At 49.4% G+C, this 17,554-nt stretch overlaps 1 protein-coding gene across 1 annotated transcript in view; it reads left to right on the forward strand.

The window, feature by feature from the left end:
* The window catches only part of ZBTB7C (zinc finger and BTB domain containing 7C), an 89,700-nt gene that overhangs the window by 69,417 nt on the left and 2,729 nt on the right, over positions 1 to 17,554 (forward strand). The window contains exon 3 of the mRNA XM_058828212.1: positions 12,998 to 14,191. Within this exon, the coding sequence (XP_058684195.1) occupies positions 12,998 to 14,191 (1,194 nt within the window). The remainder of the gene's footprint in view (positions 1 to 12,997; positions 14,192 to 17,554) is intronic.

Below are 17,554 nucleotides of genomic sequence, written 5' to 3' on the forward strand. Positions count from 1 at the left end.
GCTCTGTAGGGGCTTCTGTGTGAAAGGGGATCATCCACCTTGATAAAAGATGGCTTTTCAGTTGTGTAGCTATCTTCATTCTGCACTTCCATATCCCACCCCTGGAAGTGTTCCAGATCATGTTGGATGGGGCTGGACCAACCTGATCTAATGGAAGGTGTCCCTGCCCATAGCAGGGACTTGGAACTGGATGAACTTTAAGGTCTCTCCAAGCCATTCTAGGATTTGTGACCTTCACGGTGCTCCAGCACAGAATCCCAGCACAATTCAGATCACTCTGCAAGTCTGTCCTGCAGACCACTGTAACGTCCTCATCCTCTTGGTGCTGGTGCAATACTTGGACAACATCAGTTAAATCCCTGGAATCAATCCAGAATTACACCAGGGTAAATAAGAATACATTTTACCCAGCAAAGCCCCCCAAAAATGTAATTCAGTTCCAGCAAGGCCAAGTTGAGGCTGTAGGCAGTGCCCTGTAATTCAAAGACTCCTTTGGATATCCCCTTTGAGTTGAGGCATGTGAGCAGCTTCCCTCTTCCCTTAAAGCTGTTTCCTTGTAAAGCTTCTGTGAACTTGTGCATGTGTCAATGTTATGGTTATCACACATGTAATTTCATCTGACATTGTAATGACAGCATGGGGAGTTCAAAATATAACAGTAAATATAGTTGTTAGGGGAAAAAAAAATACCAGCATCCTAGCCCATCATCCTGAATGCCTCTTCACGTCATGGGAGGGATGCAGACAGACTCCAAACACCATCAGCATTTCTGGGTTCCAGTTGGAAACTGCCTGGAGTTCAGTATAGGCCAACACAAACAGGAGAGACTGTCTCTCTCTACATGTCAGGGCTGCATTTTCTCCTCCTTTTCCCTGCTGGTTTTTCTGTTTTGTTGTTGTTTTGGAAGGGTCACCCCTCTAAAGAGGGGAGAGGCTGGGGGTTCTCCCTGCTTGCTTGGGGTGTTTCACAGCCTGTGGCATGATGCACCCTGGATCCTGCACTCGCCCTTGGCCGAGAGCTGAGTCCTGACTCGACCCCTGGTTATTTTTGAGTGCTGTCGGTTTGCGATGCTGTATTGAAGGGTCATTTGCCAATTCCATTATAAGCCTCATTTACAACTCAGCTGGTTTAAATCAGATCAGACTGTGAGCTGGCATGTGCAAAGAGTCAGCTGGGACATAGGACTTGCCTGCTGAGGGACCTGATCCCGCAGACGCCTTCCTTGCTTGCAGAAGCGTCAGTTAAAAAAATTAATCCCACTGATTTTCAGTATTATTTTTTTTCCATGTGTTTGAGTGAAACATCTAAGCCGTGGATAGTTTTATTTTCCTTCTTCCAGGGAGAGTTCAAAAGTTGTTTTTTTTTCTGTTGGTCCTACACCAGCTTTGACTATATTTACCAAGCTGGGCATGGGTGGGCCCCGCTGGATCGCACGGATTGCTCAGGCGGGTGAGGCTTTGCAGGAGCTGAGGGCTGAGCTGAGGACTCAGCTGCTGTTTAGCTTGCAGCCAGGCTGGCAGAGAAACCAGGGACTTTGCACACAGAAGGAGCTGAGATACAAATGAAATTTGAATCTGACCCCAGATCTTCAGTTAAATTGCTCTGTAACCTTGAGAGCTGGATTAAATTATCCTTGGAAGACAGGGAGTTGCCTCTGGATATTTGGTTCTTGGGCCACACTATAAGGTTATGCCCATATATTACCTGTGGTCTTCAGAGAGCTCATTAGATGGTTGGTTTACATATGAAAAGTCTGGATGAAAGCCTCATCCGCTTTCCCTGACCATCCTGTGCTGAAACCTGGCAGTATTTCCATGAGAAATGCCCAGCTCAGGAGCTAGGGACATGATGCATCTCACTGAGGCTTCAGTGAGGTCAGGACAATGTTGGCTAGCAGAAAAAAATGGTCTTGGGACCACATAATCATCAGATGGCTTGGGTTGGAAGTGACTTTTGAAGGTCATCTCATTCCAGCCCCCTGCCTGGGGCAGGGCTGGACACCTTTCACTAAACTGGGTTGCTCCAAGTCCTTTCCAACCTGGACTTGAATATTTCCAGGGATGGGGCAGCCACAGCTTCTCTGGGCAACCTGTGCCTGTTTTTCACCACCCTTACCATAAAAGTTTCTTCATCCTAGCTAGTCTGAATCTCCAGTCCTTTCGTTTAAGAGCCATCCCCTCTTGTTTCCATGGATGGAGCATCTGTGAAGCTCCTCTTCAGGGCAGCAAAGGATGGGGAGATGCAGTATTCACCCGCTCTGCCTAACTCGCCTCTGTGATGGGGCAGGGCCTGTAGGTGACTCAGAGGAGTCACTCGCCGGTAACAACTGTGTCTGTCTGGTCTCTTCTCTGAATTTTGAATTTCTCTTGAATTTTCATCCTGTGCTGGCTTTGGCTGTGACACCACTGTACAGAAGGACTATCCCTCTGCCCGTGGTTCAGATGATGGGGTGGTAGTGCTGGAGGGGCTGTGTCCTTGCAAACTGGATTGCCATTGCAGGACGAGGTGCTTTGCAGAGGCACCTTCCATGAACACACCTCTCCAAAAGCTACCACCTCATGTCTTTGTGGGAGCTCTTCAAGCTCACCTGTAGCACAGAAGCTCGTGTGTTTAGAGCTCCAGGACTGAAATGGCAATTACAAACCAATGAGGCTGCAAGGGCTCTCGTGAGAGTCAAGCAGGAGGAGAGTCTTTTGAGTTATGCCAGAGTTAAACAGACCAATCTGAGGTACCTTTCTCCTAAATACCTGTGGGATTATGAGCCTAATGAACAGCAACACGGTGTCAGCAGTGCAGGGCACAGTGGGAGCTGAAAAGAGAAACTGAGCTTGTGTTATGGGGCTTGGCCCAAAGCAAGCAGGGCTTTAGAGAGGTGCTGACATCCTCTCCTGAGAGAGAGGACAAAGCTCCTGCCTCTGCCTTGGTGTGAGTCTGGAGACACCTCAGGCCCGCCAGCATCTTGGCCAGTGCATGGGGATGATTGGGTGCTCCTCCTGGAGGGTTGATACTGGGAGACTAAATGGAGATCAGCAAGAAACACCCCCCTAAAGGGATGTGTGCCACTGGGGATGCCCAGTGATGCTGCCAGGGAGCCTGGGCAGGGTCTGGAGGAGCAGTCCTGCCCGGGCAGGGGATGGGGCGCAGCTGCTGCCAATGCCACCGCCGAGCTGAGCTTCCCACCCCACCGCTGCTGGAGCCTGCCTGTACCTGCTCCCAAGCCGATATTAAGCCTGCTCAAACACTGCACCGCCTTCTCCTCACATTGTTTTCTGTACCCCACACCCAGCACCAAAATAGCGATAACCCCCCCTTCCCCACCCTCCCGCGGTGACTCAGGCTGGCGAGCAGGCACACATCTGCTTCTGATTTAATGTGCGAGCACTCTGACCCTTTATTTTTGTTCCCAAAGTCCTCCTGTTGGTGGCTTTCTCTCTGGGGGCGAGTGGGGGGAGAAGAGAAGGGGAAGCTGGATCCCCATCCTTCGCGCTCTGCTTTTTTGGAGCCCTCAAAAAATGTGTTTTGGAGCCGTGTTTTCATGCAGGCTGGTGACAGCCTCACCCGGATCCGAGTCCAAATCCCTCGCAATCCTGTCCACTCTGGAGGGATGCAAGCCAAACCAGTTTTCCATGGTTAAGCTGGGCACATTTTCCGCCGTGGCTGGTTTTTTTGGGGAGGGTTTTTTTGGTGCCTTTTTTTTTTTTTGGTTGGTTGGTTTTTTGGGGTTGTTTTTTTTCTGTTTTGTTTTTTGGTTTTTTGGTTTGTTTTTTTTTTTTTTTTGTCAGGAAGCAAACCCACCCAGAGTGTGTGCAGGCCATTCAATAGGAGCCTTTTTTAAAACTTCTTTTCCTTTTTCTGGCTCTGAAGAAGAACAGGACGAGAGAGAGAGTGAAGGGGCTGGCATGTTTTCCCAGGAGAGTTTAGAATGGGAGGAAATGGCTTTTTTGGTTATTTTTAAGGCCGTGCTGGAAGGAGGTACCCACCACTGATGCGCTCATTGGATTGTAATGTTGTGTGTTAATCGGGATTTATCCTATACATATATATATATATATATATATATATATATGTATGTATATATTTATCCTATATATCCTATATCACTCCTTGTAGCAGGGACTGGGCACCATTTTCACCCACACAAGTGGGCAGAAATGCCACCAGCAATGTCACATACCTCATGGACCTTCATCTATCTCATGCCAGACCTGCTGGGGGGACCAGCAGCCCGATGTTCAGCCAGACCCTGGCATGGGCATATCTCTGGTGGGGATTTTCCTCTTGCTCTCTCTTTTCTTCCTCATTTTGGTGGTGTGGGAGGGGGAGCACGTCACTTGAGGTGTGAATGAGTTTCCATGAGAGTGGGGTGGTTGCAGAGGATGCCTGGAAACTCTCCTGTTTCACTTGACATATTCCCCCCTCCCACACGTGTTTTAAGTGTGTGCATATAGATTTAGCTGTGGGGGGAGAAACTCACCCAGCATCATTGCCTGTGCCAGCACCATCGTGCTGAGCATGGCCAGGAGACCATCAAGGCTACACAGAGCTGTGCAGTCAGGGCCCACTAAGGATTTCAAGAAAAAAAAAAAATATATTGAAGGTCTTCAGCCTTGCAGCACCTTCTGAAGCCTCAGCAGAGTGGAGCAGTAGGGAGCTGATGAGCACTATCCCCTCAAGCTCCAGACCTTCAAGAAAATGCTTGAATGGGGGGGGACAAGGCTGCAAGAAAAGACTATGGTCAGATGTGACCACTCTGTAAAGTCGTGTCTCTGGTACCTGCCTCTGCTGTGGTTAATTAATTTGCCCCTGCTCTGTGCGTGGATGAAGTCCTCAAAACACCATCTGGAGCCAGGCGGTGCCTTTGATGTAGCTCCACTAATTGTTTATGTTTATTTGACCATTTATCACCAGGATGCCCCTTTGCCAAGGCCTGCTCAGCACATCAGATGGCATTTGTCATGCAGCATGCAGACTTCATCAAGCTGCCACCCAAAAGTGACCTGGAGCTCCTGATTTTGGAGCTTTATATAAATTCTGAAACTGGGCAGTGTGACGGGCAATTTAAAGAAGCTGGGAAAAAAAAAAACACCAAAGTGAAAACACGGCCCTTCAATTACAGGAGGCATTGGACTCAATTCTGGCCCTGACAGGGCTCATGTTGGCGTTTATCTGGGGCTGAGAACTGGTTCCAAGGAAATGGGAGGGGCATGGGACTTGGTGATGTGATCACAGAATCACAGAATGGTGGAAGGGGCCTTAAAGATTCCAGCACCCTGCCATGAACTCGACCTGTTCATCACCATGTGCTGCCCAAGAGCTCAATTTGAACCACAGGTTCCTCCCCAGAGAGGAGCTGAGGACAGAAAATCTAGCCTTATATGGACCAGGGTCAGGTCCTGGTGGTTGTAGGGCAGCAGCAAATTCCCATTACAACCAGAAGCACCCAACTGTTCAGCACGCTGAAGGGTGATTTGATTCATAATTTGCAATTTTGCCAGATCATATCTGTATGTAAAGAAAGCTGATGAAGTGCAGAGTACTTCATGTAGGCTCTGGGTAGCTGGAGTTAACCTGCAGGAATGGATTTGTTGACAGGTGTATATTTGCTGTGACGTGTAAGGAGTCTAAAAATTCCCTGGGATGGATTCACGCAGGGCACAGGAGCTGCTTTGGCCACCACATCCTGGTGAGCAAGTGAGTGGCACCTGTCACCACCTTCCTAAGCAAATAGTCCTCGTGGAGCTTCCCAAGGGATGTTGTACCAGAGATATCCAGCAGATCTCCAGTGCTGATGTGCCCCAAATCTGTTCAGCTGGATAAACTCCTGCATGGATTTTGGAAACTGGGGAGGGAAAGGGTTGTTGTTGGGATCACTGGAAACTCTGGAGATGTTTTTAAAGCACCTTTTATTTTGGACTTCCTGATGGGACTTCAGTGAATATGGCTTTTTTTGTGGCCTGCTTTTAGGAAACTAGTAGTTCCAGCTGAAAAAAAAGGTCAGTTTTATATAGGATGTGCAAATATAAATAGTTCACATGTGCTCAGCTTGGCAGCCAGATGTTGGTAAGGATGAATCCTTGTATGCCCAAGGATTTTGTTCAGAGATTAGTATGAATACTGACAAGTCCAGTAAGTAATGAAGAAATACCACTGTGAAGGTCACCCCTGTGATTTCACTCCCTGAAGCCCAACCACTTCAATTACATGATCAAACCATGCTCGACTTCTGTGGCTCTTCCATCTCATGCATCCAGTGGAGGGCTGGGCTCCTTGGCCACCCCTCTCCTCCTGGCACGGGAGGGAGGTCTCCATCTGTGTCAGCATCGTGGGGACACTGCCTGGCCTTTGCCACTGGTGTCCCACAGAGCACCCCTTTAAATTGTGGTGACCTGTTCCATTTACAGAGCTGCTCCCTTGCCCAGAGACGTCTGGGGTGATGCCACCTCTGCACCCACCCACGGGGCTTCCTCCCCATCCGTGCCGCCAGCGAGCTTCTTCCGAGGAGAATGCCACCTTCTGTGCATCCTTCCTCGCCAAAGCATCACTTTGGAAACATCTTCCCTCTTCTGCTCTGTCCAGATCCAAGCAGAACCCATGAGTTTTTTGGCGAGATCCTCATTCTTGTGTGGATGAGCTCGATGAAAAGCCGAACACCCCCAGCTTTCCCAGCTCAACCCCGTGTCTCCCAGACTGGTCGCGGTTCCTGGAGGCTGGGGCGGGTGCCCAGCCCGGCAGTAAAACCCTGGTGGTGTTGCTGTGAGGTGGTTCCCTCCCACAGAACCACCTTTGGGTCTGCAGAGGGGATGGTGTCCTTCAGAACCCCGGTGATTGCCTTGCGAGGGAGGCAGCGGTTGATGTCGCCACGTTTTCCTCATCGTTCCAGGCATCCCAGGGAAGTGATTGAAAGGCGAGGAGCTCTCTGCCCCACCTTCCTGCTGGAGGGCAGAAACGCTTGCTGCTGGGGTGGGTGGTTTAATAACACGTTCTTCTGGAGACAAGATGTTCAGAGGGGAGGTGTGCCCCTGTAGTAGGAATAAATATAAAGGCAATATTTACCTTTTTTTAGGTTTTGCACCTTCCTTCTTTTTCAAATAAGAAGATAATCCCACCTCTCTGCCTGCCTTCATTTGGGGATCCCAAGTCTTTCTTGGTTTTCCAAATTGGAGTGAAGTGCTTGGCTGAGGCCATGATGTTGTCCCTGTGGGGCTGGCTTCAAATGGGGTGTCAGTGTGGGTGACTTTGCTCAGGGACATTTGCACAAGGGATTTGCTCAAGGTCATGGAACAGTTGGTGGATGCAGGAACCGAGCCTCAGCATCCCTATGCCACCAAAACAGAATCCTAGTTTGGTTTGGGTTTGAAGCAATCGTTGTGTCCAAGCCCCCTGCCATGGGTAAGGTTATCCACTGTCCCAAGCTGCCCCAAGTCCTGTCCAACCTGGCCTTGGACACTTCCATGGGTCCAGGGGCAGCCACAGCTTCCCTGGGCACCCTGTGCCAGCGTTTTTCCACCAAGTAACAGGAGCAGGAATGATCAATCACTGGCCAGCGTATCCCAATGAAAGTAGCTGTAATATTTTGACAGATGACGGTGATATCACATGCACATCTTAATTGCCTCATTATGGAGAGGCACAAATAAAACTGGGGGGAAAAAAAAACCCCACAGATATTTATGGGCTGATGGATGTAGCAGGCAGGTCTGCACAGAAGGGACCATGGGTGGATGCAGAGGGAGAGCAGCCAGCCCACCCTGGCTGCTGCCTGGAGCAGGGATTGGGAAAGAGGTGCAGGTAGCAGAGCAGCAGAGCCAAAGCACCTGAGCCTCAGGCTGCTGAGTGCCCCAGGGCCGGGGAGGCGGTGGTAGAAAATAAATCAGGGTGAGGAAAGGTGTTGAGATCTACTGACTCTCCTGTCCTTAGAAGTGTTCAAGGCCAGGTTGGACAGGGCTTGGAGCAGCCTGGGTGGAAGTGGAAGGTGTCCCTGTCCAGGGCAGGAAGTGTAACAAAACAAGCTTTAAGGTCCCTTCCAGCCAAAACCATTCTGAGATTAATTCTGTGGTTCTCTGACTCCCCCTCCTGACAGGGTCAGCAGCCTGGGCTGGAGCTGCACCTCCAAAAGCTGTAGCAACCCCAAAGCCTGGTTCTGATACCTCTGGGATGCTTTACTGTGTGGTCTCATGCTTCAGAGATAAAGCTGGAAGTCCTGCTGGGGTTTTGTGGCAGCAAGGAGCGAGGGACACTCAGGAGAGGGACCAGCAGCTGGCTGGGATGGGGGAGCAGTGGTCAGGGATGCTAAACCCCAAGCTTTGCCCCTGGCCTTGCACCCTGAATCCCTCTGCACACTCAGGCTGGGTGAAGGGAAGAACTGGAGACACCTTGTTTTGCCTGGAAAAGTGACATTTTGACACCAGGAGCAGGCAGAGATCAGCCAGAGCCTCAGGCTCCTTCCTCCGCTGTGCTGAATGCAGAATGAGCCTGGCATGGGGGGGCAGCTGCTTTGCATCCCCTGCTTGCCCTGGGGCACCCCCATGTCTTGGGGGGGCACTCCCACAGAGAGTCACTGTAGGCACAGAAAAAAGAATCACAGTCAGGAGCCAGTACTTTCCTGAGGGAAAATCATAGCAAAGAGAAGGCCAAGCAATGCACATTTTAAAGGGAGATGCTCAGAAAAAATCCCGATAGGAATATCAAAATATAAAATAAAGCCACATACAATATGAATATATACAATATTAATGCAAAATTATAAATACCTAGAATATACAAATAATAAAATATTTATGTGCCGGAATATTAATATATTAAAATATTAGAGTATTAAAGTATTGAAACGCCGCGTGTTACGGCAATTACGTTACGTGCCAACATACAGTTAAAAGCCAAAATTGGCATCTCCCAGCCAAGACTCAGGTTGTGAAGCACTGTCCCCGTGGATGGGAAGGGGACATCCCCTGTTCCTGGCACAGCCCTGAACCAGCAGCCACACGTTGCACAAGCCTGGGCTCTCCCTGGCAGCCTTTATCTCCTCCAAGGGCTCGGCTTCTCAGGGCGTTGTCACCGGGGGTGAGGAAGGAGATGGGAAAGGGAAGTGCTGATGAAGAGCCCTCACAGGTCACAGGTCTCTTGCTCCTGCCATTGAGCAACACTTAGACCCGGGGGCAGGATCCTGTCCCTCCCCAGGGCTGGCACATCTTTCCAGGGCTGCTCCGAGCTGTGTCAGTGCTCCATTTCCACCCCTACAAATGAGTAGAGGCAGTACGAGTTTGCTTTATCTGTTTTCTGTGCATATGTCTTTATAATCTATTGAGTGTACTTCTGGTTTTTTGCTTACCACGGTGCTAAAATGAGCATTTCGCCTTCTCTCTGATATTTCAATTTTACGTTGCTGGTTTGGAAATGCTGAGATCCTTCAGTATTATAGTGAAGGAGATTGGAGAATAAAGATTATTGGGGAAAAAAAGAAAAAGAAAAAAAAAAAAGGAGAAGAAATAGAAGGGGTTTTTGAGCAGCAGAGTGCCTGGATGAGCTTTGGGTCACCCAGGGAGTGCACACTGCAGATGGTTTACGACATTGCTGTAGACCCTGGCTTGTATCTGGAGTTTTTCATCCAAAAAGGGGACAAAGCGTAGCTCTCCCAATACCTTTTTTTTTCCTGTTGCAGCTTCAGGTGTCTTAATCTGTTTGCAGAATATGGGGGAAGCAGTTCAGTATCCCACCATCATTTTTTTTATAAGTGGGGCTTTTTCTGGCAAGAAAGTAATGAATGAGTTTTAAGCATGACCATAAATGCAACGCTTCACGTCATCTGCAGAAAACGTTTATTTTAGGTGCCCTCCACCCTTTCCACCATCTCCCTCCAGTTTATTTTAACAATGCTGTAATTTTCTATTATAAAATGGGATTTTGCTGTTTAACTCCATGTCGTCTGCTCAGCATTTGCATGTGTGTGTGTGTGTGTGTGTGTGTGTGCATGCACTGGTGACATTTGTCACCATCAGATGCTATTTTTAAGCCTGTTATTATTGAGGACCCCACCCTTGGCTTGGGGAGGGGAAGGGGGGAGCGCAGGAGGAGGGAGAGGAGGGAGGGGAAGGAAGGAAAACGTCAGCCTCAGCACACTTCCAGCCTCTGGCCATCAACCTCCCCGGGGGCATGGGAACCATAAGGTCATTTCTCAAGCTCGCTGAGCTCCAGAGCTGTCAAGCCACCCTGAGAGTTTAAAAAATGCAAATGTATGCAAATGAATGGGCTGTTTCTCTCCCTCTCCCCCCTCACCCCCGGTTTAAATGACATGAATCACCTTCAATTTTGCCAGCATCCTGTAAAGTTATCGGCTTGCCTAAATGCTGCAGTTAACAGAAACACATCTCAGGAGGACCAGGGAAGGATAAGAAAGGAAAACCAGCTCATTTCCCCCAAAACCCCGTAATTTTTTAATGTATTTTATACATATAAATTATATGTAACTATGTTTATAATCACACCCCGATCTCCCAATTCTAATTTTTCTTGCTGTCTAGTGACTAATCCACTAATTAGGGAGAATGAAGCTTAGTGTCCAGAAAAAACCCTCTATAAAAACATTTCTCAGGGTAGTCTAATATTCTGCTCTTCTGATTTTTGGCACTTAGGGTGATCTGGCAGTGAAAGATCAAAATAGGAAGACACGTTCCTTCATGCAAGAAGCTCCTTTAACACTCAGGCTCCTTCCAAACAAAAATAAACGAGTAGATGATAAAAACAGCAATAGAAATTTAATTGCTCACGCTTATTATTCGGGATACAAAGCCTTAGAAAGGAAGCTGTCTTTTCCTCCCTGGCTCAGGGGTTATTTATTATCTGACACTCCACTTGGAGAAGGTATTGGATTTACTGTCATTTATCGGCGATTTTCAAGGAGGATTTGATATGGAGCTGGTCGGGATCGCAGAGGAGCGTTGCTGGTTAACATGGTTAAGCACAGCACACTGTAATGAATCAATTTGTTTCAGACAACAGACGTAATTAGCGTGGAGGTAATGGGCACACTGAGGGATGGGGGGCTGGAGCGTCCTCCCTGCGCTGGAGACGTCGGTGGCTGGAGCTGGGTGCAATTCCTGGTTCCTCTGCCCAGCTCTGGGCAGGGGGAGGCAGCTGGAGAGGGCTTCCCATGGCTGGGGCTGCCCTCCAGCCCCTGTGAGGCTTCAGTGACCATGGACAGCTGTCCCCTGTCCCTGCTGCTCCCCAAAGGCCTGTGGCCCATCACCTCCCTCTAGGCTGCACCATTCTCCAAGACCTTCACTCTCGGGCTCCCACACGCCCGTTTTTGGCAGTGCTGGTTAGGTGTGGGGGAGATACCTGCAAGGTCTCCCTGGGGAGGGAGGAAAAGGGAGACAGCCTTCCTTTTCCCACGGGAACGTTTCCTGCAGAGTCTGATCCCCTCTACAGGCCCCTCAGGCTTCCCCAGGGGTTGCTGGCCAAGGTGAAACACAGGTTTTCATGGACAGCCTCCATCAGACCAGGCTCTCTCCATCCCCGAGGCAGCTGGGAGGGTGGGAGCCAGGTGAAGTAAATCAGGTCCCCACTGGTGGTTTGGAAGGAGGTTTGGAATCAGCAGAGCCAGAAACTGAGCAAGGAAGGACACCCAGGACATGGCAGTGGATCCCAGGAGAGCTGCAGAGGTGGGGTGGTGTGGAATTGGGGAACCTGCCTGGTGGTGTCAGCCTTGCAGAAGGGATGGAGTGCAGCTGCAGCTTTGCTTTCACATCCCCTGAGTTCTCCTGGAGATTACCTGCTCTGTCCCTCGGCTGTGAACCAAGTGTCCACCTGCAGCAGGGCCGGGGCTGGTAGAGGTGACACTGCATGAACACATGCTCTGTGTCCTGGGGGTTTCCAAGGGTTAGTGTATTCAAAGTTATTCTGTCTGTTTGATGTATTCTGTCTGTGAGGGGATTAATGTATTCGTCGCCTGCTGGAGGAAATCGCTTTCCTTTCCTGGGATTTCTCATGTGGAGGGGCTGCTGGAGCCATGTGAAAGAGGAAACATCTTAGACATTAAAAAAGGGGGGGGGGGGGGGGGAAATAAAATCAGGTTTTCCTCTTGGGTGTGGGCTTTTTGCTTCCGAGTTTTTCTTTGAAGCTAAAGCTGCTCTGTCAGGGGAAGATGTCTGCCAGATGCACAGGGCATTTTGATACCATGCTGACAAGTCCAAGCAGGATTGGGAATGGAGAGAGTTCAGCTCATGGAAAGAGATGGCAGAGAACAGTCTGCGTCTGGTCAGGTCCTTGCTGAGCTTGTGTTAGGTACACACTGTGATACAAATCCTTTCTTTCCTCCCCATTCCCAAATCCCTCAGAAAGACATTCCTACGTGGCTTGTCCCCATGTGAGTGAGGTGACGTGTCATAGCTTCCAGGCATGCAGCAGCAGAACTGAAGATCCATGAGGATAGCTCTCCTACTGCAGCAGGAAGCAATGACCCTCCTGTCTGGGATGTCCAGTTGTACCAGCCCCAAAAACAATCACGTAGATCAGATGGGCACTCCCTGGCTCATCTTGTTCAAGCAGTGCCGGTGCTGGCTCTTGGCAGTGTGAAGCAATACAGCATCACACTTTCCCCACATAGCTCCTGGCAGGCCAAATCCAACATGTTCCTGGAACAATGCTGGCTCCAGGAGGATGTAGAAGAAATGTGATGGGGAAGGAGTCATTGCACAAAGTTCCTGGAGGAGGGGTGTGAAAGAGAAGGAGCTTGTGGTGATTGTGAAAAGGTGAACACTATGGCAATCGAGAAGGATGAGGACAAAGAAGGAGATGAAGAGATGGGGAGGGAAGGACAGGTTCAGTCACAGAGGATCTGAAAAGAGCTAAAGGTGGCCTAGAGATGCACTGAGACAGTGCAACAGGAGGTGATGACAGGTGAGGTACTGGAGAGAGGGACTCTGGGGGAAGGCAGCATCATTTTGGCATTATCACTCAGGAATCCCCTGCTAACCCTCTGCTGTCTGTGCTTTGTCCTAGGGCACTAGATGAGAATATGGCCAATGGCATTGAAGATCTTATCGGGATCCCATTCCCAAACCACAGCAGCGAGGTCCTGTGTGGTTTAAACGAGCAGCGGCACGACGGGCTCCTCTGCGATGTCATCCTCATCGTCCAGGACCAGGAGTACCGCACCCACCGCTCCGTCCTGGCTGCCTGCAGCAAGTACTTCAAAAAACTCTTCACTACCGGCACTTTAACAGACCAGCCCTATGTTTACGAGATTGACTTTGTCAAGCCTGAAGCACTTTCTGCCATCCTGGAGTTTGCCTACACCTCAACCCTCACCATCACCACCTCAAACGTCAAGCACATCCTCAGCGCTGCCAAGATGCTGGAGATCCAGAGCATCATCAACGTTTGCCTTGAAATCATGGAGCCCGACAGAGAGGCCGAGGAGGAAGATGACAAAGAGGACGACGATGACGATGAAGACGAAGATGAAGATGAGGAGGAAGAGGAGGAGGAGGAAGTGGAAGATTTTGTCAATCAGGAGAACCTAGCTGATGTACAAGAAGTAAGCTGCCACCAAAGCCCTTCTGAGTCCGATCTTACCGAAGAAGCTTATACAGAAGCACCTAAAGATTTTCCAAATCACTTCCCAGCCAGTAACTCCTCTGGACACTTGGGCATGATACGAGACTTCTCCATAGAGTCCTTGCTGAGTGAAAATTTGTACCCTAAGGCAAACATCCCGGAAAGGAGGCCAGCTCTGTCTCCTTTCGCCCCCAGCTTCTTCCCCCATCTGTGGAATGGTGACTTTAACTCTTTCACCCAGCTTGAGGAGCCACAAGTAGACAACGGCCCCTTGGATCTGGTGATCAAAAAGAGGAAGATCAAGGAAGAGGAGGAGAAGGAAGACCTGCCTCCGCCTCCTTTCCCTAATGACTTCTTCAAGGATATGTTTGCCAACACCCCAGCAGCTCCCTTAGGGCATATTAAGGCAGAGACTGACTACAGCGCTTATCTCAATTTCCTAAGCGCTACCCAGTTCGGAGGAGTTTTTCCCCCGTGGCCCCTGGAGGAAGAGAGGAAAATAAAGCCCAAGGCATCCCAGCAGTGTCCCATCTGTAACAAAGTCATCATGGGAGCTGGAAAGCTGCCCAGGCACATGAGGACCCACACGGGGGAGAAGCCCTATATGTGCAATATCTGTGAAGTTCGCTTTACCAGGTGTGTGTTGGTCACCTCTGCTGTGTGTGGGGGGTGGGGTGGTGGCTGGAGGGCCCAGTTCATCACCTAGGACTGATTTCTCAGCTACTCATCAGAGAAAACTCTGATATCAGGGGTTTTTTTCCCAAAATAAAACTAGGGAGAAAAGCAGGACATAATCTCTATCCTTTTGGAAAAAAAATTAAAAAAACCAAAAAAAAACAAAAAGGGAGAAAGGGAGGGTGGAGGGTGAAAAAGAACCTACTGATTTTTGTGGGTTGTGGATGACATCCACAGCTCACTGGATCCATCCCCTTGCTGGACAAAAGCTTAAATAAGTAACAGGATATTTTCAACCCCACCATAGTTCACCACAGTGGGACCAGAGTGAGGTGGAAAACAGATGGTCAAACAGCCAAGGAAGCTTCTTCATCTCTAATGTGCTGAGAGATGCATTGAGTTGGGAGGGCCATTTAGCCACAGGATGTAATTAGCTGGGTTTGCACATTTTGGCATCGGTGTAGACCAAAACCAAGTTGCACATGTTTGGACATGACAGTATCTGGGCTTTCTGGGGCTGGAGTGGCCCTAATTATTATGTGTTAGTAGTGCAATTGGGGTGTCGGTCTCTTCCCCAAAGTAACGAATGACAGGACAAGGGGAAACATCCTCAAGCTTTACCACAGGAGGTTTAGGTTGGATATTAGGACCAATTTCTTCATGCAAAGTGCTGGAACAGTCTGTCCATGGCAGTGGAGGAGTCCCCATCCCTGGAGGGGTTTAAAAGATGTGTAGATGTGACACTTGGGGATGTGGTTTGGTGGACTTGGCAGTGCTGAGGGAACAGTTGGACTCACAGAATCATGGAATGGTTTGGGTTGGAAATGCCTTTAGAGTTCATCCAGTTCCACCCCCTGCCGTGGGCAGGGACACCTTCCACTATCCCAGGTTGCTCCAAGCCCTGCCCAACCTGGCCCGGGACACTTCCAGAGATGGGGCAGCTGCAACTTCTCTTGCCAAGTTGTATTTAGCTGTGCAAATCTAATGTTCCAGCCTGAAACCCTGCTCTTCAAAGCTGGGCAAATTTAATCGGTGAGCAGAGACAAATAGATTCCTGGATCTGCTCTTGCTGAGTATAATTAATATCTAATGAGAACAATCTTTACCATAATAATAAAGCTTTCTGTCAAGAGCATGGTATTTCAGCTCCTGGCTGCATGTGAGAGAGAGAGCCCTATTAAGCTGGGGTGAGAAAACCAGAGGAAAATAATCTGCACAGTAGGCAGAGGCGAGCTCCTGACAATGGCCGGACACCTGGGGTGCTCCTGCATTCAGCCTGTCTTTTCTTCTCCTGTCCCTATGATAATATTCGAATGGAAGATATGCAGATGATGAGAATTTGACCTGAAAATAAATTTCCATGCTCCCCTCCATTAACGCAGCAGACACCGTATTATAATGCGGCGAGCATCGTGCCTCGGGCGGGCATGTGCGACGTGAGCCAGCTCACCCTGGTATTTGCAGGGGAAAGGCCACTGCATGGTCATAATTCCTGCCTGCAGGAATCTGGATCTGGCTCCTGCTGGTGCTGCATCCCCAGGTTAGCACTGGAGGACAGCCTGGCCAGCCCCATCCTGTGGTCCCTGTTGCTGCCTTGGGAGTGCTGCTGTGGGTGCTGATTGCTGATGAGGAAATAGCCTGGCTAGATCCATCACTGACACCTTCCCTTAAACGGGAACAACAGAGCTGAGCCCTCCCAGAGGCCTCCCAGAGTCCTTTACAGGCAAGGGCAGTGCTGTTCACTTAATTTGGGGAAACTGAGGCACGGAGAGAAGCTGGTACTGATGCTTAATCCAGACAGGTCATATCAGTGTGGTAGAGGTTAAAATCTCCACACAAAGCTGGTCTAGCATGACCCATTTCCAATGCAGGACTAAACCTGATAATTTCAACATCCCCTGTGTGCTCAGCAGCTTCTAAATACAGGGCATAGGGGTAGGGGGACTTCAGAAAAAAAAATAAAAAATAAAAAACTGGGACTCACCCAACAGTACAGTCCCCCAACACCACTGATGAAAACTGGTCTTGTGGGTCACCCCATACAGAGCTGGGTGCTGGAGGGTCTTTTCCTTTTTTAACACCCTGAACAAAGTGGGTATCTTAAAATATTGATTTGTTTCTAAATGTGTTTGGAAGGATTTTGAATAGCATGCAGCTAATTGGTTTTGTCTGGGGTGGGGTTTTCTTATCTGTTGTCATCATTACTCTGGTGTAAGAGCTCTCTTTTAGGAAAAAAAAAAAGTGTATTTTTAAACAGAGTGGAGTGATTGAGATGCAGAAAGAGATTTCTACTGGGATTTCCTGAGTGCTGCCACTTGCATTATGTGTTTTGCTCCCAGGGTGGGGCAGGGGGGTGTGTGGGGAATCCCATGCTTCCTGAAAACATTGGACTTGCACCCACAGTGCCTTCTGGGGAGATGCAAGCTCAGATGGTCCCTCCTGGGGTCCCCTGGGAGTGAGGCTGCAGGGAAGCAGTTCCCAAATGGAATTTCAGTATGAATCAGTCCTTTGCATTGTTTCTGCCTTTAAGGAACCGTGGAGGAGAAAATCTACTGGGGAAATGGAGAAGGTATATTTTCCTGGGTGAGGAGTGCCCCAGCCTCCCCAGCAGATCCCTTCCCCTCCCCATCAGTGGGATCTCACATCCCCTGGCAAGGACCCTACATGCACCTGGATCTGCCACTCCTGCTGCCCACAGACACCTGATCACAGGAAGCAGGACTTCATTTAATGGCTCATTAATTATTTTTTCCTTAAACAAAGGCTGCTCAGCTTCTAGTCTGCTGTTCTACCCTGCTAGAACGCCGGTGAAAGCTGCAAATATTTCAGCTTTTCCACCAAGACAACCCCAGAGTGCTCAAGGAGATACTGTTCCAGCTGGAAAGGTTAACATTATTTGTTCCTATTATTTGTGTTGTGACAGCTCACAGAGCCCTAATCGCTCTCCTAATGCAATTGCATTAAGGTTATTCACACACACGGAGCGTGGATCTCTGTCAGAGCGAGCCTCCAGCCCAGCACCCAGCTCGCAAACCTGTGCCACATCCCCCCTGGGGTGCTTCACCACGGAGCACCTCATCCCCCCGGCCTCTGAGCGGCTCCAGGTGGAGACACAAACCTCCCTTGCATTCCCCAGAGATGCTGCCAGGGCAGGGAGGATTGGGTTTCTCCCCGTCTGCTGCCGGAGATGGGTAACAGCCTGAAAAGAGCTGTGCCTGTATTTACATTATACAGTCCTGGCACGCAGCGTGTTTATTAGGAAAAGCGATCCTGCTAGGTTAAACATTACATACAGAGGTTTAAATTAAATTATAGGTGGGGTCG

This window comes from Poecile atricapillus, chromosome Z (assembly GCF_030490865.1).
Source record: "Poecile atricapillus isolate bPoeAtr1 chromosome Z, bPoeAtr1.hap1, whole genome shotgun sequence".
NCBI lineage: Eukaryota > Metazoa > Chordata > Aves > Passeriformes > Paridae > Poecile > Poecile atricapillus.